This window comes from Stenella coeruleoalba (genome assembly GCF_951394435.1).
Source record: "Stenella coeruleoalba genome assembly, chromosome: 3".
Taxonomy (NCBI): domain Eukaryota; kingdom Metazoa; phylum Chordata; class Mammalia; order Artiodactyla; family Delphinidae; genus Stenella; species Stenella coeruleoalba.
In genome coordinates, this window is record NC_137148.1 from 151,504,333 (window position 1) to 151,524,216 (window position 19,884).

The 19,884-nt window shown below is 39.4% G+C and overlaps 3 protein-coding genes across 3 annotated transcripts in view; 2 read left to right on the forward strand and 1 right to left on the reverse strand.

The window, feature by feature from the left end:
- LOC307184911 (uncharacterized protein) overlaps positions 1 to 3,212 on the reverse strand; it is a gene marked incomplete at its 5' end in the record, with an annotated part of 36,604 nt that extends 33,392 nt beyond the window's left edge. The window contains one exon of the mRNA XM_079918665.1: positions 3,204 to 3,212. Within this exon, the coding sequence (XP_079774791.1) occupies positions 3,204 to 3,212 (9 nt within the window). The remainder of the gene's footprint in view (positions 1 to 3,203) is intronic.
- Positions 1 to 19,884, forward strand: part of LOC307183206 (metabotropic glutamate receptor 7-like) — a 582,198-nt gene that overhangs the window by 500,153 nt on the left and 62,161 nt on the right. The gene's annotated exons all lie outside the window — the stretch shown is intronic.
- LOC307184738 (UDP-N-acetylglucosamine--peptide N-acetylglucosaminyltransferase 110 kDa subunit-like) lies at positions 7,154 to 16,549 on the forward strand. Its single transcript, XM_079918450.1, has one exon. The coding sequence runs from the start codon at positions 10,586 to 10,588 to the stop codon at positions 13,724 to 13,726; it is 3,141 nt and encodes a 1,046-aa protein (XP_079774576.1). The 5' UTR covers positions 7,154 to 10,585; the 3' UTR covers positions 13,727 to 16,549.

Consider the following 19,884-nt stretch of genomic DNA (forward strand, 5'->3'; position numbering starts at 1 on the left):
TGGTCTTTCCTGGAGAATGTTCCACGTGTACTTGAGAAAAATGTGTATTCTGCTGTTGTTGAGTGGAGTGATCTATATATGGCTGTTAGGTTTAGTTGGTTAAATGTGTTATTCAGTCCCCCTACCTCTCTACCGATCTTCTGTCTAGATGTGTTATCCATTATTGAAAGCAAGGTATTGATCTCCAACTATAATTGTAGAACTATCTATTTCTTCCTTCAATTCTGTCAATGTCTGCTTCACATATTTGGGGGATGTTTGGTACATATATGTTTATAGTTGTTATATCTTCTTGATAGATTGAACTTGTTATCAACATATAGTGGCCTCCTTTTCCTCTTGTGATAGTTTTTGATTTAAAGTTTATTTTGTGTGATATTAACGTAGCCATCCCAGATCTACCTTCCTTCCTTCCTTCCTTCCTTCCTTCCTTCCTTCCTTCCTTCCTTCCTTCCTTCCTTCCTTCCTTCCTTTTTCTCTCTCTCTCTTTCTTTCTTTTTGTTACTATTTGCATGGGATATTTTATTCTGTGCTTTAACTTTCAACCAACTTGTGTCTCTTGAAATCAAGTGAGTTTTGTGCGGACAGCATATACTTGGATTATGGATGTTTTTAAGGTCCATTCTGCCAATATTTATCTTTTTATTGGAGAGCTTAATCCACTTTTTCAAAAATTACTGATGAGGAAGAACTTAATTCTGTCTGTTTCCTGGCTGTTTTCTGTATGTCTTATGCATTTTTTGCCCCTCATTTACTCCATTACTGACTTCTTCTGTGCTTAGCCGATTTTGTTGTAGTGAACTCTTGATTCCTTTTTCATTTCTTTTTGCATATAGTCTATTGATATTTTCTTTGTGGTTATCAAGAAGATTACATTCACCCTTCTAAAGTTCAACCAATATCATTTGAATTGGAACCAACTTCAATAGCACACAGAAACTCTGTTCCTCTACAGTTCCATTCCTCCTCCTTACATTATTGTTGTCACAAATTACACCTCTATACTTTGTGAGCCCAATAACATGGATTTATGATTATTTTATGCATTTGTTTTTTCAATCATGTAAGAAATAAAAAGTAGAGTTACAAGCCAGTAGCACAATACTGGCTTTAGTATCTGCCCATGTATTTATCTTTACTGGAGATTTCTATTTCTTTATACAGCTTCGAGTTGCTGGCTAGTGTCCTTTCATTTCAACCTGAAGGTTCAATTTAGCATTTGTCATAGGGCAGTGTTAGGAAGTTGTAAAACAAACGCCCTCAGCCTTTGTTCATCTGGGAATGTGTTAATTTCTCCCTAAGTTTTGAAACCAGTTTGGCCAAATATAGAATTCTTGGTGGACAATTTTTTTCTTTCAGCACTTTAAATATGTCTGGCTTCTTCCGTGGTTTCAGATAGGAAATTAGCTATGAATCTTTTTGAGGATCCCTGCTTTGTAACAAATTTGTTTTTTCTTTCTCCTTTGGGAGTAAAGATTCTTTCCCTGTCTTTTGGCATCTGAGAGTTTGATTATATTGTTTCTTGTTCTGGCGTTCCTTGAGGTTCTCTTAGTCCTGAAATCAGGCAAAGATTTACAGCAACCAAACACATACTGAACCAGGGAAGAGGCAATTGGAAAAAGGCAGGAAAGCTTTGTGGCATTTTTACTTGCCCTTGCCCCATCCACTGTTAGTGTAGTGGTGGTCTTAGAGTGGTGGGGTCTTAATGCAGTGATAGTCTTAAAGTAGCAGCAGGCCATTCCTAGTATGGGACCCTCAATCCTGCTTCAGGAGGGAGCAGAAGAGACCGTACTCTCGGATTATTATGTGTATCTGTTCTAACCTGTCTGGGAGCTACCTGAAGGACTGACACAAGATGCTTATCTCTGTCTTAGCTAACCTGGAACACAGTCTGGAAAAGCAGCGGTCATTGCTCAAAAAAAGTGCAAAGCAGAGATGCCTGGGGCAGAAGACTGTGCATTGAAATACAATAGACCACATAAGATGCAGGAGCAAAAGTTGGGGGAGATTCTTTGGGAACTTAGAACATACAAAAAGTACACATGTGTCCAGAGAAATTAAGAAAGCCACATGCATACTCAAGATAAGATGCATGTTCTGAAAACACCAGAGGAGTCTAAGCTTTTACCATGGGCTGAGCCCTGAACTCAGTGCAGGTCAGCTAAATGTTGAAGGAGTGATCCAGCAATCTGCACAATGGGGAGAGGTGTGTGGTTTTGAGTGTGCATGTGGATGTGCTTGTGTATATTTGTTTTTGTTTGTCTTAGGTGCAGGAATTCAAGGACATCTCTGTCAAAACATTAGCTAAACATGAACTAAAGGAACAGAGACTTCAGTGCCTACATACGATAAGGAGTACAGTCATTGCAAAACTAGTTTGGAAAGGTCCCTAAACAAACAGACTACTACAGCCTTCAACAATCCAAAGGCCAGAAAACCCTGGGAAAGTAGGAGAATCTGATTTCCATAGACACCACATTATAATATTTGAAAGCCAGATGTTCAGCCAAAAAACTCACAAGGTATACAAAGACATGGTAAAGTATGGTCCATTTAAGAAAACAAATTAATTGATGACACCATCCCTAAGGAAGCCCAGACTTTTCTCCATTGCATATTCTTGCCTCCTTTGTCATAGATTGATTGACCATAAGTGCATGGGTTTCTTTCTGGGCTCTCTATTCTGTTCCAGTGATGGATGTTTTTGTGCCGGTACCATACTGTTTTGATTACTGTAGGTTTGTAGCACAGTCTGAAGCCAGGGAGCATGATTCCTCCAGTTGTGTTCTTCTTTCTCAAGACTGTTTTAGCTATTCAGGATCTTTTGTGTTTCCATACAAACTTTAAAATTATTTGTTCTAGGTCTGTGGAAAATGCCCTTGATATGTTGATACAGACTGCATTGAATGCGTAGATTTCCTTGGGTATGATGGTCATTTTAACAATATTAATTCTTCCAATCCGTGACCACGGTATATCTTTCCAGCTGTTTGTGTCATCTTTCATTTCTTTTATGAGTGTCATATAGTTTCCTGGGTTCAGGTCTTTTACCTCCTTAGGCAGGTTTATTCTTATGTATTTTATTCTTTTTTATGCGATTGTAAATGGGATTGTTTCCTTAATTTCTCTTTCTGATAGTTCACTGTGAGTGTATAGAAATACAAAATTCATATATAGAAATCTATTGTATCCTGCAAATTTACCAAGTTCATGTTTGCGCTCAAATAGTTTTTTGATGGTGTCTTTCAGATTTTCTGTGTATCATGCCATCTGCAAACAGTGACAGTTTTACTTTTTCCTTTCCATTTTGGAGTCCTTTTATTTATTTATTTTTTCTTGTCTGATTGCTGTGGCTAGGACTTCCAAAACTCTGTTCAATAAAAGTGGTGAGAGTGGGCATCCTTGTCTTGTTCCTGATCTTAGGGGAAATGCTTTCAGCTTTTCACCATTGAGTATGTTAGCTATGGGCTTGTCATATATGGCCTTTATTATGTTGAGGTATGTTCCCTCTGTGCCCACTTTCTGGAGAGTTTTTACCATGAATGGATATTGAATTTTTTCAAAAGCTTTTTCTGCATCTATTGAGATGATCGTATGGTTTTTAGTCTTCAATTTGTTACTGTGATGATAAGAGACCTAAGACAGCTACAGAGGCTAAGTGTCCTTTCTTCCCTGAATGGGTAGGTATCCTTGTTCTGCCTTCTAATTGAGTTAGTATCTGAGTAAAGAACTGCCAGGTGTCATTTAGTTCACAGTACACTGCTGTGGCAATATAGAAATGAATTTGCCTAAGTCATTTGGCTTTTCTCAATTATAGTAAATGAATATACTGAATGAATACTTCAACTTAAGGAAATGTTCTTAAAAATATATTAATGTAGGCAACTTCAGTGGAGAACTGAAAACAAAACAAAACATTCAGGTAAAGGGTTGAAATAAAAGTACACTCAGTTGTATCCAGTTTCCTCTTGTAAATCTCTCTTTTTAATTTGAGTGGACAGTCACTTGAGAATATCTGACTTGGGGCTAAGGAAATCTAAGCCTTCTTGGCCACACTGTATTCTCTTATGTCATTTACTAAAGACACCAGTTGGGCTGCTGAAAAAAGGTGGGAAAAATCAATCCCTCACATCCAAAGGGCGGCTCTTGAAAATATGTGTGTTGTTGTAGTTATTTTGCTCTTCTGGCCTCAGAAGTTCTAATCTTAACCTTAGCCCCTCATGGAGAGAGACTTTGTAAACCAGTTCCCACGTTACTCATTATGTGACCGTTGAAAAAGAGAAACCCAGCACTTTTCCTGTGCTTTCAACCAGTTATCTTCTTCAAAAATCTGTTTGGATTGTTATACCTTAATCTTGCCTGGCAAGGGACTTATGGGAAGGTTCTTATTGTTTGAAAGTTTGGTGCCAGTATCTGCAAAGAAAGAAGAAAGATGTGTTTATCAAACATCCCAATAGTGAAGGTGTGTGAAAGCAACTTTTGAAAAAGTTAATCTGTCAGAGTTTAGCCGTATTATTACATTTTATTTTATTCATTGAAAATAAATAATTATCAATGAATCCTTTCTACATTTTCTAGTTTCCCAAAGTTCCCTGTATTCACATTCTAAGAGGAAAAATGGTATTTTAAGTCACTGTTCTCCACCTTATATTATTTATAATCACTCCTCGTGATCTCTTCCTTCCAAGAAACGTGATCCTGAGAAGTGTCCTTTGTTTGTCTTTGTGGAATAAGTGATGAGGATGCATCCTGGAGACCTGTGAGATGTTCAACTTGTGGCATAATGAAACTAGGATGGAGAGTTCTGGAAAGATCTGGAAAGGTGGCTGGTAGAGTGTGGCCAGATGTGGGAGAAGAGAGACATACAGAGAGAGGGAGAGGAAATTTTCAGAGGGAGAAAATGAAACAAATAATTAAATAAGTTTTGTTGTGTGGTGTGGGACGCAAGCCTTTCTCTCCCCCTTTCCTTCACAATGTCTTTCTTAAAGACTGTGTTTTTCATTAGTTTTACTGAGATAGGATTTGCCGTTTTGTTTGGATACTGAGAATGGACCCATGGGAACAGTTACATTTGGGTTATCTCTGACTATCTTTAACGAAGAACATAAATATTGGCCACACTATCTATGCACATGCTATCACCATGCCTTTTTTGTTCTCTGTTCATATATCTAAGTCCTCTTCTTTCTTTAAGGTCAATCTCAAATCTCATCTGAAATGTACATTTATTGATAGATTCAACCCATAATGAACTGTCCCTTCTTTGTCCTCCTTAGGCTCTGATTATTTATAAAAACTCATTTTTGAACTTAGAAACTGTCCAATATGATATATTAGTTATTTCACCAGCATATGTTATATCCTCAACACAATTATACGCTTTTGTGGGGCTGGGATCATATATTCTGTAATTTTTCTCAGTACTTACACTTACTTTGATAAAAAGCACATTCATTCATCTAAACATCATTTATTGGGTGTTAATTAAATATCTCAACTCAGTAAATATTGTTTGAATGAATGCATGCATGAATGAGGGAGTATGCAATAGGTAGCCTAATGTACCGCCCAATGTGAGAAAACCAAAAACATAAACACAAAAGCAAGCCAAAAAGTGGACCAGGACTTTCTGTAAAATATCCTGCTTTTTGTTGGATGATGCCATGAAAATCAAGGTGATCCTGAACGGTCTTAATAGCTGACCAAGAATAGTAAACAATTGAAATTCTCTCAGGCTTCTTCAACCCTATCACTGGACACATTTATACCTCTCAGGAATGGTATTAAAAGAAGAGATTAATAAAGCTTTTATAGATGAGTTGATAAATCTCTAAATATTTAAGTCTTCATTGCCTCCTAGGTTTTCTCTATTTTGGGTTTCCAAAAGATTTCAATAAACCACAGGATAATTAAAAATTAGACATTATCTTTCTTACCTTGACGTTTTTTGATGGTAAACACCTTTTTATTGTCTCCATAGTGCTGCCCGATTTCCACCAGTACAGTACTTAAGTGAATTTTGCTCTGGATGGTGGACTATATAAGATGGAAACGAATTGTTTGTATATGTTTTAGAATTCTTCAAAAGGGCCTGGCCATGGAAATGCATTGAATATTACTTAAATAACTAAAGTAACTTCCTCAGAATTATTATTCTATTCTGGTTAGGATACTATCTGCTCTGGTTTGTTAAAATTTCGCTTTAGAGTGGTTTTAATTTTGTTTCTGATAGGGTCCTAGGATTTATTGCCACGCCCATCCTGCATCTGTTTTTCTTTGAATTACTCTCCTTGCAGTTTCTGATTCATACAGGGCCTTACAGGTTAGTGACAACCTGGCCATCACAACGCTGGGAAGGACAGGCCTACTTTTCAGAGGTGTTGATGTTTTCCGTACCTGAAGGTTTTCAAGAGATATCAGTCTTCCTCACCACCTCCCTTGGCCCTCTTAATGGACTAAGCAGTTCCTCATGAAATTTCTGTAGGATATCTGTACCAACTTCTCAATATTGTTCCATCCTGAGTCTAAATTCCTGGCCTCAAGGTAATGTTAGATTCCTAGCTCCAGCCCCTATTTACATAAGGCCTATACTAAGGAACGGAACCCACAGACATCAGTCCGCTCTTCTTTCTCTGGATTTAATTTCTCTGTTACTTTCTGAAACATGCAGGTGTTCCTTTCTTTCTTTTAATCTCAGCTATGTGCTTTTAACTTTTTCAAAATTGACCCAGAATTTACATGTGTCTCCAGTAAGAGTACATTCAATTGAGCTTAGTCTGCTATTCTACTGGCATATTTGAGATCCAGATAATTTGCTACTTAACTGGATTCAATGACCTGTATATTTCAGGCATCTAAAACTCACCATGTTCCAAATTTCCTTCCTTATAGTTAGTAATTTTCTTGGGAATCTGGATGAGATTAAATGGAATAAAGTTAGTGAGTGGTCCAGGAATGCCTGAAAGTTTGTTTGTCAGAGTGGCCAGGGAAAGTTAAGCAAGGAAGAAAAGCAAATGAAAAACAGAATCCCATTATTATGGCTGAGTTTACTCCCAGGATTCCATGCAGAGCTCTCTGTAGAGCTGGGTTGGGTTATAACTTATGCCAGAGCTCTACGTGGTGCTGACACCATCTCATGCCAAGCTCTCAGTTCTGGGCTAACGTCATCTCTGGTCCACTCTGTGGAGTGGAAACTTCGGAGGAATGGCCAATGTGTTCTGCGGCGTAGGAAGAGGGAAATTGTGAATGTGACTTTCTAAATTGTGGAGGAACTAACCACTGTAAATATGCCTTGAACTATGTTGTTTAATTTGACCAGTCAGATCAATGACATTCCCCTTGAATGAAATGCTGCTACATATATGAGCAGAAAAACAAAACTGGTGTAAGAAATAGATAGCTAGTGGAAAGCAGCCGCATAGCACAGGGCGATCCGCTCAGTGCTTTGTGACCACCTAGAGGGGTGGGATAGGGAGGGTGGGAGGGAGAGAGATGCAAGAGGGAAGAGATATGGGGACATATGTATAACTGATTTACTTTGTTATAAAGCAGAAACTAACACACCATTGTAAAGTAATTATACTCCAATAAAGATGTTAAAAAAAAAAAACTGGTATAAGGAGATGGAGAGACTGGAAGTCTTATTTTCCCACCAATTAACTTTGCCTCTGACCATGACCTTCCCTTTGAGTCTCCTAGACCTTGGGGATGATCACAACCCCTTGGGTTGGGTGACGGCAACCCCATCTTCACTAGAACCTCTATAGTTAACTTTTGATTTTTCCCACTCCGTCTATCCATCCCATGTATGCAGTCAGACATTTGATCTTGGACTTTTCCTGACAAAATGTGCTTGAATATAACCATTTCTTTTCACTCCCACTGCTACTATTGTCACTGCCTTAACTAGGGCTTTATCTTTAAGTTCTTTATATAAATATATAAATATCTATATATAAATATACAAATAAAATATAGTATTAATTCTGATGATTTTAAAGTCTTTTCTTGAGAAAGATTTTTCCTGATAAAGATACACAATATCTTATATAAATATATTTGTATTATCTGTTCTTAGAATTTTAGTCATATGATTCTATCTCTTGGTTTGTCTAGAACTTTTTGATTGAATGCTGGCTATTTTATTTGGCTTTTTTTGTTTTTCTCAGTGGAAACGTTGTTTTGCTTCCAAATATTTTATTCTACCTGGAAGTAGCAAATCTTCAAATTACAGTTTTTTAAATGCTTTCAAATATCAATACTATAGGTGTCACAAAATCTAGAAAAATGACATTTAAAAATGAACTACTGCCAGATGTGTCTCTATAAAACTTTTCCCCCACTCTTTTAGCTATATATTCTTTAACTGCCTCCTCATACGACAGTTTATGTATTTTCGAAATAAAATTTTAAGAAATAAACTTTGTAGTTTATAGACATAGATTTCTTGTAACATGGTTGATTAGAATTTGCTTCTAGTTATTAATAGTTTAGAAAAGTTTATTTCAGCTTCACAATTTATTATTGATAATGTCACATTAATTTTCATTGTTAACTTTGAGAAAACCTCTATGGATTACTTCCTCATAAATATTTACTATTATAAATGCATTACTGATTTCAGTACTGCTATAGGTTTGTGCATTACAGGAATTCTGATAAAATACTCATTCACACCATTCCATTACACACATTGTTGATGGGGTATATTCTTTTATTTATTTATTTATTTATTTATTTTTGGCTGTGTTGGGTCTTCGTTGCTGTGCGCAGGCTTTCTCTACTTGCAGGAAGTGGGGGCTACTCTTTGTTGCGGTACACAGGCTTCTCATTGCGGTGGCTTCTCGTTGCAGAGCACGAGCGCTAGGCACGCAGGCTTCAGTAGTTGTGGCTCGCAGGCTCAGTAGTCGTGGCTCACGGGCTCTAGAGCGCAGGCTCCGTAGTTGTGGCACACCGGCTTAGTTGCTCCGTGGAATGTGGGATCTTCCCGGACCAGGGCTCGAACCCTTGTCCCCTGCATTGGCAGGTGGCTTCTTAACCACAGCGCCATCAGGGAAGCCCCTGGAGTATATTCTTGACAGAAGAAAATTTCCCGTTTTGACTAAGCATTGATGAGAACTGAATCTTTGACTTATCTTTCACATGCCTGATGATTGAAATAATTTTCCACAGAATAGCTTCTGGTTTTGTACTTTTCAGTTCTTTTTTTCTTCTTCAAACGCACATGCTTTGAGAGCTGTGAAGTGCAAGACATGGCTATATTGTAAGGTGGTTTTTGTCCTTATGCTTCTGTGTCTTGTGCTAGTTAAGTCAGTAGAGTAGTCAGTATGAGTACTGGAAGTTATTCCTGTAATGGGATAGTATATAGTCAATTACATATGGTGGTGTCTGAAAATCACATAATAGCCTCACTTAAAACATCTCCTTAGGGCTTCCCTGGTGGCGCAGTGGTTGAGAGTCCATGCCGATGCAGGGGACAGGGGTTCGTGCCCCGGTCCGGGAAGATCCCACATGCCGCGGAGCGGCTAGGCCCGTGAGCCATGGCCGCTGAGCCTGTGCGTCCAGAGCCTGTGCTCCACAACGGGAGAGGCCACAACAGTGAGAGGTCCGCGTACCACAGAACAAAAGAAAATCTCCTTAGCCAGATTTCAAAAAAGCCTGTGGCCATTCCAATATGATCCAACATAGCGGAATATGATAGAAGGAAAATTGGCAAAGAAAGAGACGCTGGTCTTACCTGATGGAAGTGAAAATATCTCACTTTTGACAATTTTGCAAAAACCTATAATTACATGAACTAATTTCTAGGGTTCTTCATAGGACCTAAAAAGGAACCCATAGAGTTGTGGAACAACAATAGAAGCTTCTGTGATGAGAAGCCCGGGCACCGCAACAAAGAGTAGCCCCCGCTCGCCGCAACTGGAGAAAGTCTGCACGCACTATTGAAGACCCAATGCAGCCAAAATAAAAATAAATAAATAAAAATAAATAAATTTATTTTTAAAAAAGTAATACTCAGGTTTGAGGCATGAGAAATATGATGAGGAGAAATTAACTAATCCTTTCAGAACTTTTAAAATATCAAACTCAGTCTCTAAGATTTTAGCATTATATACAACATCGGTTACTTATTAGTGGTTTGGGAAGGCCAATTTAAAATTTTCTGATCTTACTGTATTGAAATTCACGGCCCTAATGTTTTCCACATTGACTGTATGAATGATGAAGTAAAGTCAATCATGTATTTCCTTTCCAACTAGGCAGAAAACAAAATTTTGAAAAGTGTTTGGACTACTGACTTTTGATTTCTTCTAAGGCAAGTGTATAGGTAATTTTTATTCCCTGATTAGGAGAAAAATGGTGGAAGAGGGCAGGGTTAAGAATTAAGATTTCAAGAGCGTGACAGTTAGACGACCAACCAGAGTTCCTAAGGTTCGGTGCCTGTAACTGTCGCCGCCGCTTAAGCCTGCCAAAGCAGTGGTACGGCTGCTGCCCTCGTATTTGCTACCTCTAGAAACATTCTTGCCAGTAGTGGCGGCAGCGGGACTCAATTACCCCCTTTTATCACTCTCTGCAGAAGCTCCAGATGGCGTCTTCTGTGGGCAACGTGGCCGACAGCACAGAACCAACGAAACGTATGCTTTCCTTCCAAGGGTTAGCTGAGTTGGCACATCGAGAATATCAGGCAGGAAATTTTGAGGCAGCTGAGAAACACTGCATGCAGCTGTGGAGACAAGAGCCAGACAATACTGGAGTACTTTTATTACTTTCATCTCTACACTTCCAGTGTCGAAGGCTGGACAGATCTGCCCACTTTAGTACTCCGGCAATTAAACAGAACCCTCTTCTGGCAGAAGCCTATTCGAATTTGGGGAATGTGTACAAGGAAAGAGGGCAGTTGCAGGAAGCAATTGAGCATTACCGGCATGCATTGCATCTCAAACCAGATTTCATCGATGGTTATATTAACCTGGCAGCCGCTTTGGTAGCAGCAGGCGACATGGAAGGGGCAGTACAAGCTTACGTCTCTGCTCTTCAGTGCAATCCTGATTTGTACTGTGTTCGCAGTGACCTGGGGAACCTGCTCAAAGCCCTGGGTCGCTTGGAAGGAGCCAAGGCATGTTATTTGAAAGCAATGGAGACGCAACCGAACTTTGCAGTAGCTTGGAGTAATCTTGGCTGTGTTTTCAATGCACAAGGGGAGATTTGGCTTGCAGTTCATCGCTTTGAAAAGGCTGTCACCCTTGACCCCAGTTTTCTGGATGCTTATATCAATTTAGGAAATGTCTTGCAAGACGCACGGATTTTTGACAGAGCTGTGGCAGCTTACCTTTGTGCCCTAAGCTTGAGCCCAAATCATGCAGTGGTACATGCCAACCTGGCTTGTGTATACTATGAGCAAGGCCTGATAGATCTGGCAATAGACACCTACAGGCGAGCTATTGAATTGCAACCACATTTCCCTGATGCTTACTGCAACCTAGCCAACGCTCTGGAAGGGAAGGGCAGTGTTGCCGAAGCAGAAGATTGTTATAATACAGCTCTGCGGCTGTGTCCCACCCATGCAGACTCTCTGAATAACCTAGCCAATATCAAAGGAGACCAGGGGAACATTGAAGAGGCAGTTCGCTTGTATCGTAAAGCATTAGAAGTCTTCCCAGAGTTTGCTGTTGCCCATTCAAATTTAGCAAGTGTATTGCAGCAGCAGGGAAAACTGCAGGAAGCTCTGATGCATTATAAGGAGGCTGTTCGAATCAGTCCTACCTTTGCTGATGCCTACTGTAACATGGGAAACACTCTAAAGGAGATGCAGGATGTTCAGGGAGCCTTGCAGTGTTATACTCGTGCCATTCAGATTAACCCTGCACTTGCGGATGCCCACAGCAATCTGGCTTCCATTCACAAGTATTCAGGGAATATTCCAGAAGCAATTGCTTCTTATCGCACTGCTCTGAAGCTTGAACCTGATTTTCCTGACGCTTATTGTGATTTGGCTCATTGCCTGCAGATTGTCTGTGATTGGACAGACTACGATGAGCGAATGAAGAAGTTGGTCAGCATTGTGGCTGACCAGCTGGAGAAGAATAGGTTGCCTTCTGTGCAGCCTCATCATAGTATGCTCTATCCTCTTTCTCATGGCTTCAGGAAGGCTATTGCTGAGAGCCATGGGAACCTCTGTTTGGATGAGATCAGTGTCCTTCATAAACCACCGTACGAACATCCAAAAGACTTGAAGCTCAGTGATGGTCGACTGCGTGTAGGATACGTGAGTTCTGACTTTGGGAATCATCCTACTTCTCATCTTATGCAGTCTATTCCAGGCATGCACAATCCTGATAAATTTGAGGTATTCTGTTATGCCCTGAGCCCAGATGATGGCACAAACTTCCGAGCGAAGGTGATGGCAGAAGCCCATCATTTCATTGATCTTTCTCAGATTCCATGCAATGGGAAAGCAGCTGATCGCATCCATCAAGATGGTATACACATCCTTGTAAATATGAATGGTTATACCAGGGGTGCTCGAAATGAACTCTTTGCTCTCAGGCCAGCTCCTATTCAGGCAATGTGGCTGGGCTACCCTGGGACCAGTGGTGTGCTTTTCATGGATTATATCATCACAGATCAGGAAACTTCACCTGCTGAAGTTGCTGAGCAGTATTCTGAGAAACTGGCTTATATGCCCCATACTTTCTTTATTGGTGATCATGCTAATATGTTCCCTCACCTGAAGAAGAAGGCAGTCATCGATTTTCAGTCCAATGGGCACATTTATGACAATCGGATTATGCTGAATGGCATCGACCTCAAAGCATTTCTTGATAGTCTCCCCAATGTGCAGATTGTCAAGATGAAATGTCCTGATGGAGGAGACAATGCAGACAGCAGTAATACGGCTCTTAATATGCCTGTCATTCCTATGAATACTATTGCAGAGGCAGTTATTGAAATGATTAACAGAGGACAAATTCAGATAACAATTAATGGATTCAGTCTTAGCAATGGACTGGCAACTACCCAGATCAACATTAAGGCTGCCACTGGAGAGGAGGTTCCCCGTACCATTATTGTAACCACACGTTCTCAGTACGGGTTACCGGAAGATGCCATTGTGTACTGTAACTTCAATCAGTTATATAAAATTGACCCATCTACTTTGCAGATGTGGACAAATATTCTGAAGCGTGTTCCCAATAGTGTACTGTGGCTGTTGCATTTTCCAGCAGTAGGAGAACCTAATATTCAACAGTATGCACAAAATATGGGCCTTCCCCAGAACCGTATCATTTTTTCACCTGTTGCTCCTAAAGAGGAACATGTTCGGAGAGGCCAGCTGGCTGATGTCTGCTTGGACACTCCACTCTGTAATGGACACACCACAGGGATGGATGTCCTTTGGTCAGGGACACCCATGGTGACTATGCCAGGAGAGACTCTTGCTTCCCGAGTTGCAGCTTCCCAGCTCACTTGTTTAGGCTGTCTTGTGCTTATTGCTCAAAATAGACAAGAATATGAAGACATAGCTGTGAAACTGGGAACTGATCTAGAATACCTGAAGAAACTTCGTGGCAAAGTCTGGAAGCAGAGAACATCTAGCCCTCTGTTCAACACCAAACAATACACAATGGACCTAGAGCGGCTCTATCTACAGATGTGGGAGCATTACGCAGCTGGCAACAAACCTGATCACATGATTAAGCCTGTTGAAGTCACTGAGTCGGCCTAAATAATGACTGTGTGCACAGGAGAATTACCCTGTACCTGAGCCTCAACCTTCTGGGGGAAAGGGAACTACTTTTTCCTTATCTGTACAATACCATGCTGCAGATGGGTGACAGACAATGATAAGAAATAGCACAGCCAGACTTGCTTCCTGCATGATCATGATCACGATAGGGAGAGACACAAGAGATGGGAAACTGCTGTTCCACAAGGAGTCTCCATAGAATTTTGCAGCAGCCAGGTGTCTGGAAGGTCTGGAAGGTAAGTGTGGAAGGTCTGATCTCCCTTGGTCTTCCATGGGATGGATGGTTAGTGTGGAAGGGAGATAGAGATTGCCCAGCCATTTTGTGATTATCATGGATTGATTGAGTCTTCTGAATTAATATTTTTCTTTATATTTTGGGTATTGGAGCTTTTAAAAATGTTTGGTTTCAGGTATTTTTATTCATGTGAAGTGTATATGATTCTCTTGAGATAAGGTTTTAAGCTATAATATTCCTTGTTTTAGTTTCTGAACTCTACAGATAAATGGGGACTTTGCTGGTGTAGTCTTTTTATAGGTTTTATAAACCACTTGAGCCTATATCAGTCATTTTAGTGTCTGACATAATGTTTGGAACTATCAGTGCTTTGTTGGTTTATAGATGATGGCTTAAATTCTTTTCCTGGTCCGTTTCCTTCTTCCCCTCCCTCCACTTTAAAAATTCTCCTGTAACTTGGCTAACAAAAAACCAAGTCTGATTCAAAACCTCCCAGAGCGTTTCTCTTAAACGCATCATCTGGTGCCAAATGAAGATCCTTAGGAGTGATTATTAATTCTGAAGGGCACAGTTGTGGTACTGTCACTGATGATAATAATAATGGATTTTTGGCCTAGAGTGTTGACCTATTTCACCAGTGTTTTACCGTTGACTGCCCCTCTATGCTGCTTCCAAAAGTCATAGTGTGTGATAAGATTTTTACTTTCATTTCTAAAGTTTTTTTTTTTTTTAGTGAGTCCTGTTCTTCCTTTTTCTTTCAGCAGAAATGAAATCCCAGATAAGTATAAGTATTCAAATATTTGATCAGTAAGTCACAGTTATCTCCAGTACATTAAATAACTTTCATCAAAGAAACATGTTATAGGTAAAAAGCTCTGAAGGACCAGCTATGTATATGATAATTATGTTTCAGATCTTCTAGGGTATTATATATAATAACTTGTCTTCTGGACGTGGTCTTGAAGTCTTTATGGATTCAGCCTCGGTAGTAGCGAACTGCACTGCTACTTGGTTTGGAGTACAAATTAGACTTTAGCCCTCCTGGAGGTTGAGTTTTTGGTATTGAAAACCATAGGAATGAAATTATTGTATTTCAGCAAAGGATCGAGGGCTTGAGGCTTAAAAAAGGCAACATATGTGTGGGAAGCAGTCAGCCTTGAAAGCAGGTAAGGACATGCCAGGCATGCGGCCGCTGCTCGAAGGGAATGTCCCTACTTGTTCCCCTCCTTATTCCATTCCATGGGAGATAAATCACCAGGGCCCAGAGATCAGAAAGAATGTAAAATTTGACAAGCAAAGCTGTCTCCCCTCTGCACGTGCAGGTTATTTTTGATGCTTCTGGGTTTATGGGTTTTCTCCCAGGGAAGTTAACCTTGAGCCGAGACAGTCTGTAGATAATGTAAACCACCATCTGGCAAGCTTCCTTTCTCTAGTCTATTTAATCTGCAACTGTAGCATAATGACTTTGGAATTACTGTTGCTGTATTACCAAAATCTTAAACTAGGATATTTTTGACAAATGCGGTCCTTAGTTAATTTTTAGAGCTACAAACTGTCAGATGGCTCTGAAATAACAATTGTATGGCTATTCTTCACGGTGATCACAATATGGTAATGACCTTGAGGTATCACTAAAAAGCAGGAAGGTGTGAGTCTTCCTTTGGTTCCGGAGTGAAATGCGAGTTGGAGTTGGAAAAGAGGCCCACAACCAAGTGTTAGAGAAGGAAATGTGAGGTCATTAGTTAAAAACCAGGTTGAAGTTAAGGTGAAGAGGCATGAGGAAATGGTCAACTGTTACAGTATTACAAAGATCATCAAGAAGCATATCCATGAATGTGGTTTGTATTGCAATCTGCTGAAAAAGAGACAAATATCCTGGCCTGGCCTTCATGGAGATTATATTTTATTGATTCTGATAATAGATTATTGTTGAAAAGGGCCTCCTATAAATTATAACCATGCAAAGGCAGCAAGATAATTTTTTTTCCTTTATGTATGTGTTTCTCATTCCTACTCACTTCTCTCTTAGGGGAAGAGAAAATCACAAAAAACAAAATTGTCAAGTCTCAGCTATTCCTTTTCAAAATAATTTTTTTCCAAATTCCAGTGGAGGCAATAGGTTAACTGTTAAGATTTGTAAGGCTCAAATAGCTAGATTTTTACAAAGTGTAGCCAAATTTTCTTCCATACATAATAGCTTTGGAAAGAATATGTGATGATGCAAAGTTGGAAAAAGGTGGTTTTTCTTCTGTGAATGGCTTCACTGTGTTGGGAGAAGAGGCACAGAAGAAATCAAAGTAATTAAACATGGGGTGAGTTTTCCTGATAGGGGACTCTAGTGCTTTAAAATAGACTAGATAATCCTAGGGATAATCTGAGGGTAGAACAGACCAATGCCTCATTTCCAGTCTGGTACCCTGGAAGAAAACAGTGTATTTCCTTTGAGGTCTTGAGAGGTTTCTCTTCTGCTTTGTTTTATTTTTGGTTCATTTTGTAATCAACCTTATTAAGGTATCATTTACATACAATAAAATGCAAACATTTTTAGTCAACTGTTCAGTGACTTTTAAATAATGTATACATTTGTATAACTAGCACCCCCATAAAGATAGATAACAATCCTAAAACCCTAGAAAGTTTCCTCCTAGGCTTTTGCAAAAGTATCCCCATCTCCCACCCCAAGGCCACCACGGATCTGCTTTTTATCTTTAGAGATGACTTTTGCCCAGTTTAGAATTTCATGTAAGTTGAATAATACAGTCGGTGCCCTTCTGATCTGGCTTCACTTGCTCAGCATATGGTTTTTGAGATTCATTCATGTTGGGATGTTTTAAACCAGGACTTTAGCCTGGGTGGCTGATGTTGTCTGAAGGCACCTATAGGTACATCTGAGTCTCTGGCATTGTCACTGTCTGTTCTTGGCTCCGTATTTTCAACTTTACTAAAAACCACAAGGTTGAAGTAAGGAAGATCATTGTCAGTATAATGGAGGTGAAGTGGGTTCTGTTATATAATATTCTCAGCAAAAATTGACCTGCTTGGAATCACTGTGTTGATAATCGACAAGGATTCTCTTCCTCCAAAAGCCTTGATACTATAAAACTTCTAAAGGACGCTGTCCTAGGACCCTTCTTTTAGTTTTCATATTTTGGGAAACATTTCTGGAAAATTCAACTGCTCGCAACCTGAAAGAAGCAATTATTCACCTGAAGGCTAACTCTGCTAAAGTTGAGTTGTCCGACCTTTACATGCTGATAGAAGCCAAATAGCCTTGCAAAACAATGCTCTCTTATTGGATATAAGCATATAGATTGTTTTAAAGTGGACGTGTGTATGCAGTAAAGTGAAATAACAAAGAATCTTTGCGTTTCCCTTGCTGTTTTTTTTTTATTTTTTCATTTAAGTTTCTATAGCGTATGCTAATAGCTCAGGGAAACCTCAGGTTAGTTTTAGGTCCACTCTTTATGTAAATGTTGAAGTACTCCATACCCACCTTTTTTCTACCTTCCTTCTTTTCTTCCTTCTTTCCTTTCTAACTTCTTATAATCCATTATACTTAATCCTGCATTTGCTGAGGTGGCAATTAGTGTAGGAAAATACTGTGAAATTTTGCTGTTCAGAATGCATGTTGACCAAATTCTATATTGAGAAAGGTCTGAATTTACCCAGAGTAACCCTTTCTCAGCGTCTTTGAATAAAGGCCATAGAAAGTGGGCTATATATAGTATCCTGACAGGTATGTAGAATTCATAGCAATTGCCCTCAAAGAGCTTACCTAGCGTAGATGCATATGAATGCATTTAATAATTGCTTTATTGGCAGCAGTGCCAACATACACAGTCTATTTTGTTTTATATCATTCTCATTACCTGCTCTTTACCACTGTATACATTGCTAATGGCGTGGTTTCTATGGCTTGTGAATTTCACCGCCAAATAATACGTAATTTATTGCACACTTCAGTGTAGAAGATGGAGACTTCATAAATTTTCATGTGCTCGTTGCCCCTTTGGAATGTATTACACTGAGATCAGTCAAAGTAATAAATTTATTTCAAATGTGCGTGATAGGTAGACATCAATTAGGACTGATGGGCAATATTTCTTCCAGCAACATAACAGTTTTTAAAGACTAAGCCATTGAACGTGGAGTCACTGAACAGGGGACTCAGTTCACTGGGATCCTTCTTAGAAAAATAAAGGACAACTTGAATTGGATTTGTGTGGTTTATTCAAGTAGTAACTAATCATCTACATCTTGGTGAACTTAATTTGTCACAGTCGTTTGGTATTTTATTAACTCTCTTCCCTCGACTCTCACGAGAATCGATCATGAGTATCTTAAAACATACTAAGTCGTCTTCCATCCCTCTAAATCTAACTACAAGAGCACACTTTCCTTATCCAATGCAACTTACTATCTTTTAGAGTGGCTGGGGTTTTAATTCTCTACAAAATTAAAACCAGCAAAGAGAAACATTTTCAAGGAGCCGCCACATTGTAGAGCTTTAGAAAGAAGACTTTAGAATTAAGGGCAACTATATCATTTTATAGCTAAAGCACCCGAGGCCTAAAATAGGCAGGTAACCATCGAGGTCAGGGAAAGGGGTGGAAGATCAGATTTCAAGCTGAGAAAGAGTCTACGGGGACTCAATATGAGCAGGTCAAAAACTGAAATGAGACCACGAATGTTCTGGGAAGGCTGGCATCTGGCCTCCAGTGTGGGATTCAGATGGGGAGTGGTTCCTGGGGGAACTGAGCTTCTGCAGTAGGCAGAGAAGTCCACCTCATCTCCGGAAAGTGCCACTGACATCAGGAAGTTGAGGGGAAAGAGCAATGAGTTCCAGTCCACTTGAGAAAGCAGGCCAGTCTGATTAACTCTGAATTTAGGCTTATTTCAGATACTTCTTGAGAAAGAATTTGGACAAGAGCAAGTCCCACGCAGCCTCTTTTAAATCCATGCCCAGTATTTTCTGGTGGAGCTGCTTAAACCCTCCAAGTGACTCCAGTATTTTAATTTCACTCTGTATTTAATTCCGACAGTTCTATGATTGATTCTTTAATGGGCAAATAAGTAGGGTCACAAAAGAGTGCGAATGTATTTTACAGGATGAGGATGGGTGGAGTGGAGCAGTCTGGAACAGGACACCAATAAAAAGGGATTTTGGTAAAGAAGAACGTCATTAGAAATAGAGAGGAATTCGCAAGGAAATTAGTGCCTGACACCACGCCCTTCTCTCTGCATGTTTAGAAGCTAGTTTCTAATTTTATTTTCATAGGAGATGTCCCTGTGATGAACTGTCTTTAATTCCATACTATTTATCACATGGACATATTGTGAAGTTTGTGTGAGAGAAAGCAAGTATTAGAATTTGTCTTGCAAGCAGCTATAAGCACTGCCTGGAACAATCTAGGATAGAAGGAAAAGGAAAGGAAGGTGGAAACAAAGGAGAAAGACAGCTAATGATGCTGGAGTCTCTCGCTGGGATTTGTGGTATCTCTTTTTGAAACTAAGTACAGAAAGTCAGAACTTGACTGATTGTTTCTTGATCACGGTTTGTTTTCATTTTTGCTTTTTTCTTGCTCTCTCATCAGTTATTCCAGCCAGTGGCATGTCATTTTCAGTTTCAGTAAGCATGCTTGTCTTGTTTCCATTTGCATTATTCATGCAAACGTTGATTGAACTGATGACCCCGAGTTATCACGACAACATTAGATACACCAGTTGATACATTTCTTAATTTTAGAAAAAAATTACCTAGTGAAGGTTAAAATAACTCCTCTTCAATTTGTCATTTAAAAAAACTTCTCCTAACATACAATACCTCATTGCCTAACAATGCCAGATAAATGAAGAATTCCTATGTATTCATGAATGCAGGCTAGTCTGTATATTTTTTGGC

Coding starts and splice junctions, on each gene's coding strand:
- LOC307184738 (XM_079918450.1), top strand. CDS start 10,586: ATGGCGTCTTCTGTGGGCAACGTGGCCGACAGCACAGAACCAACGAAA.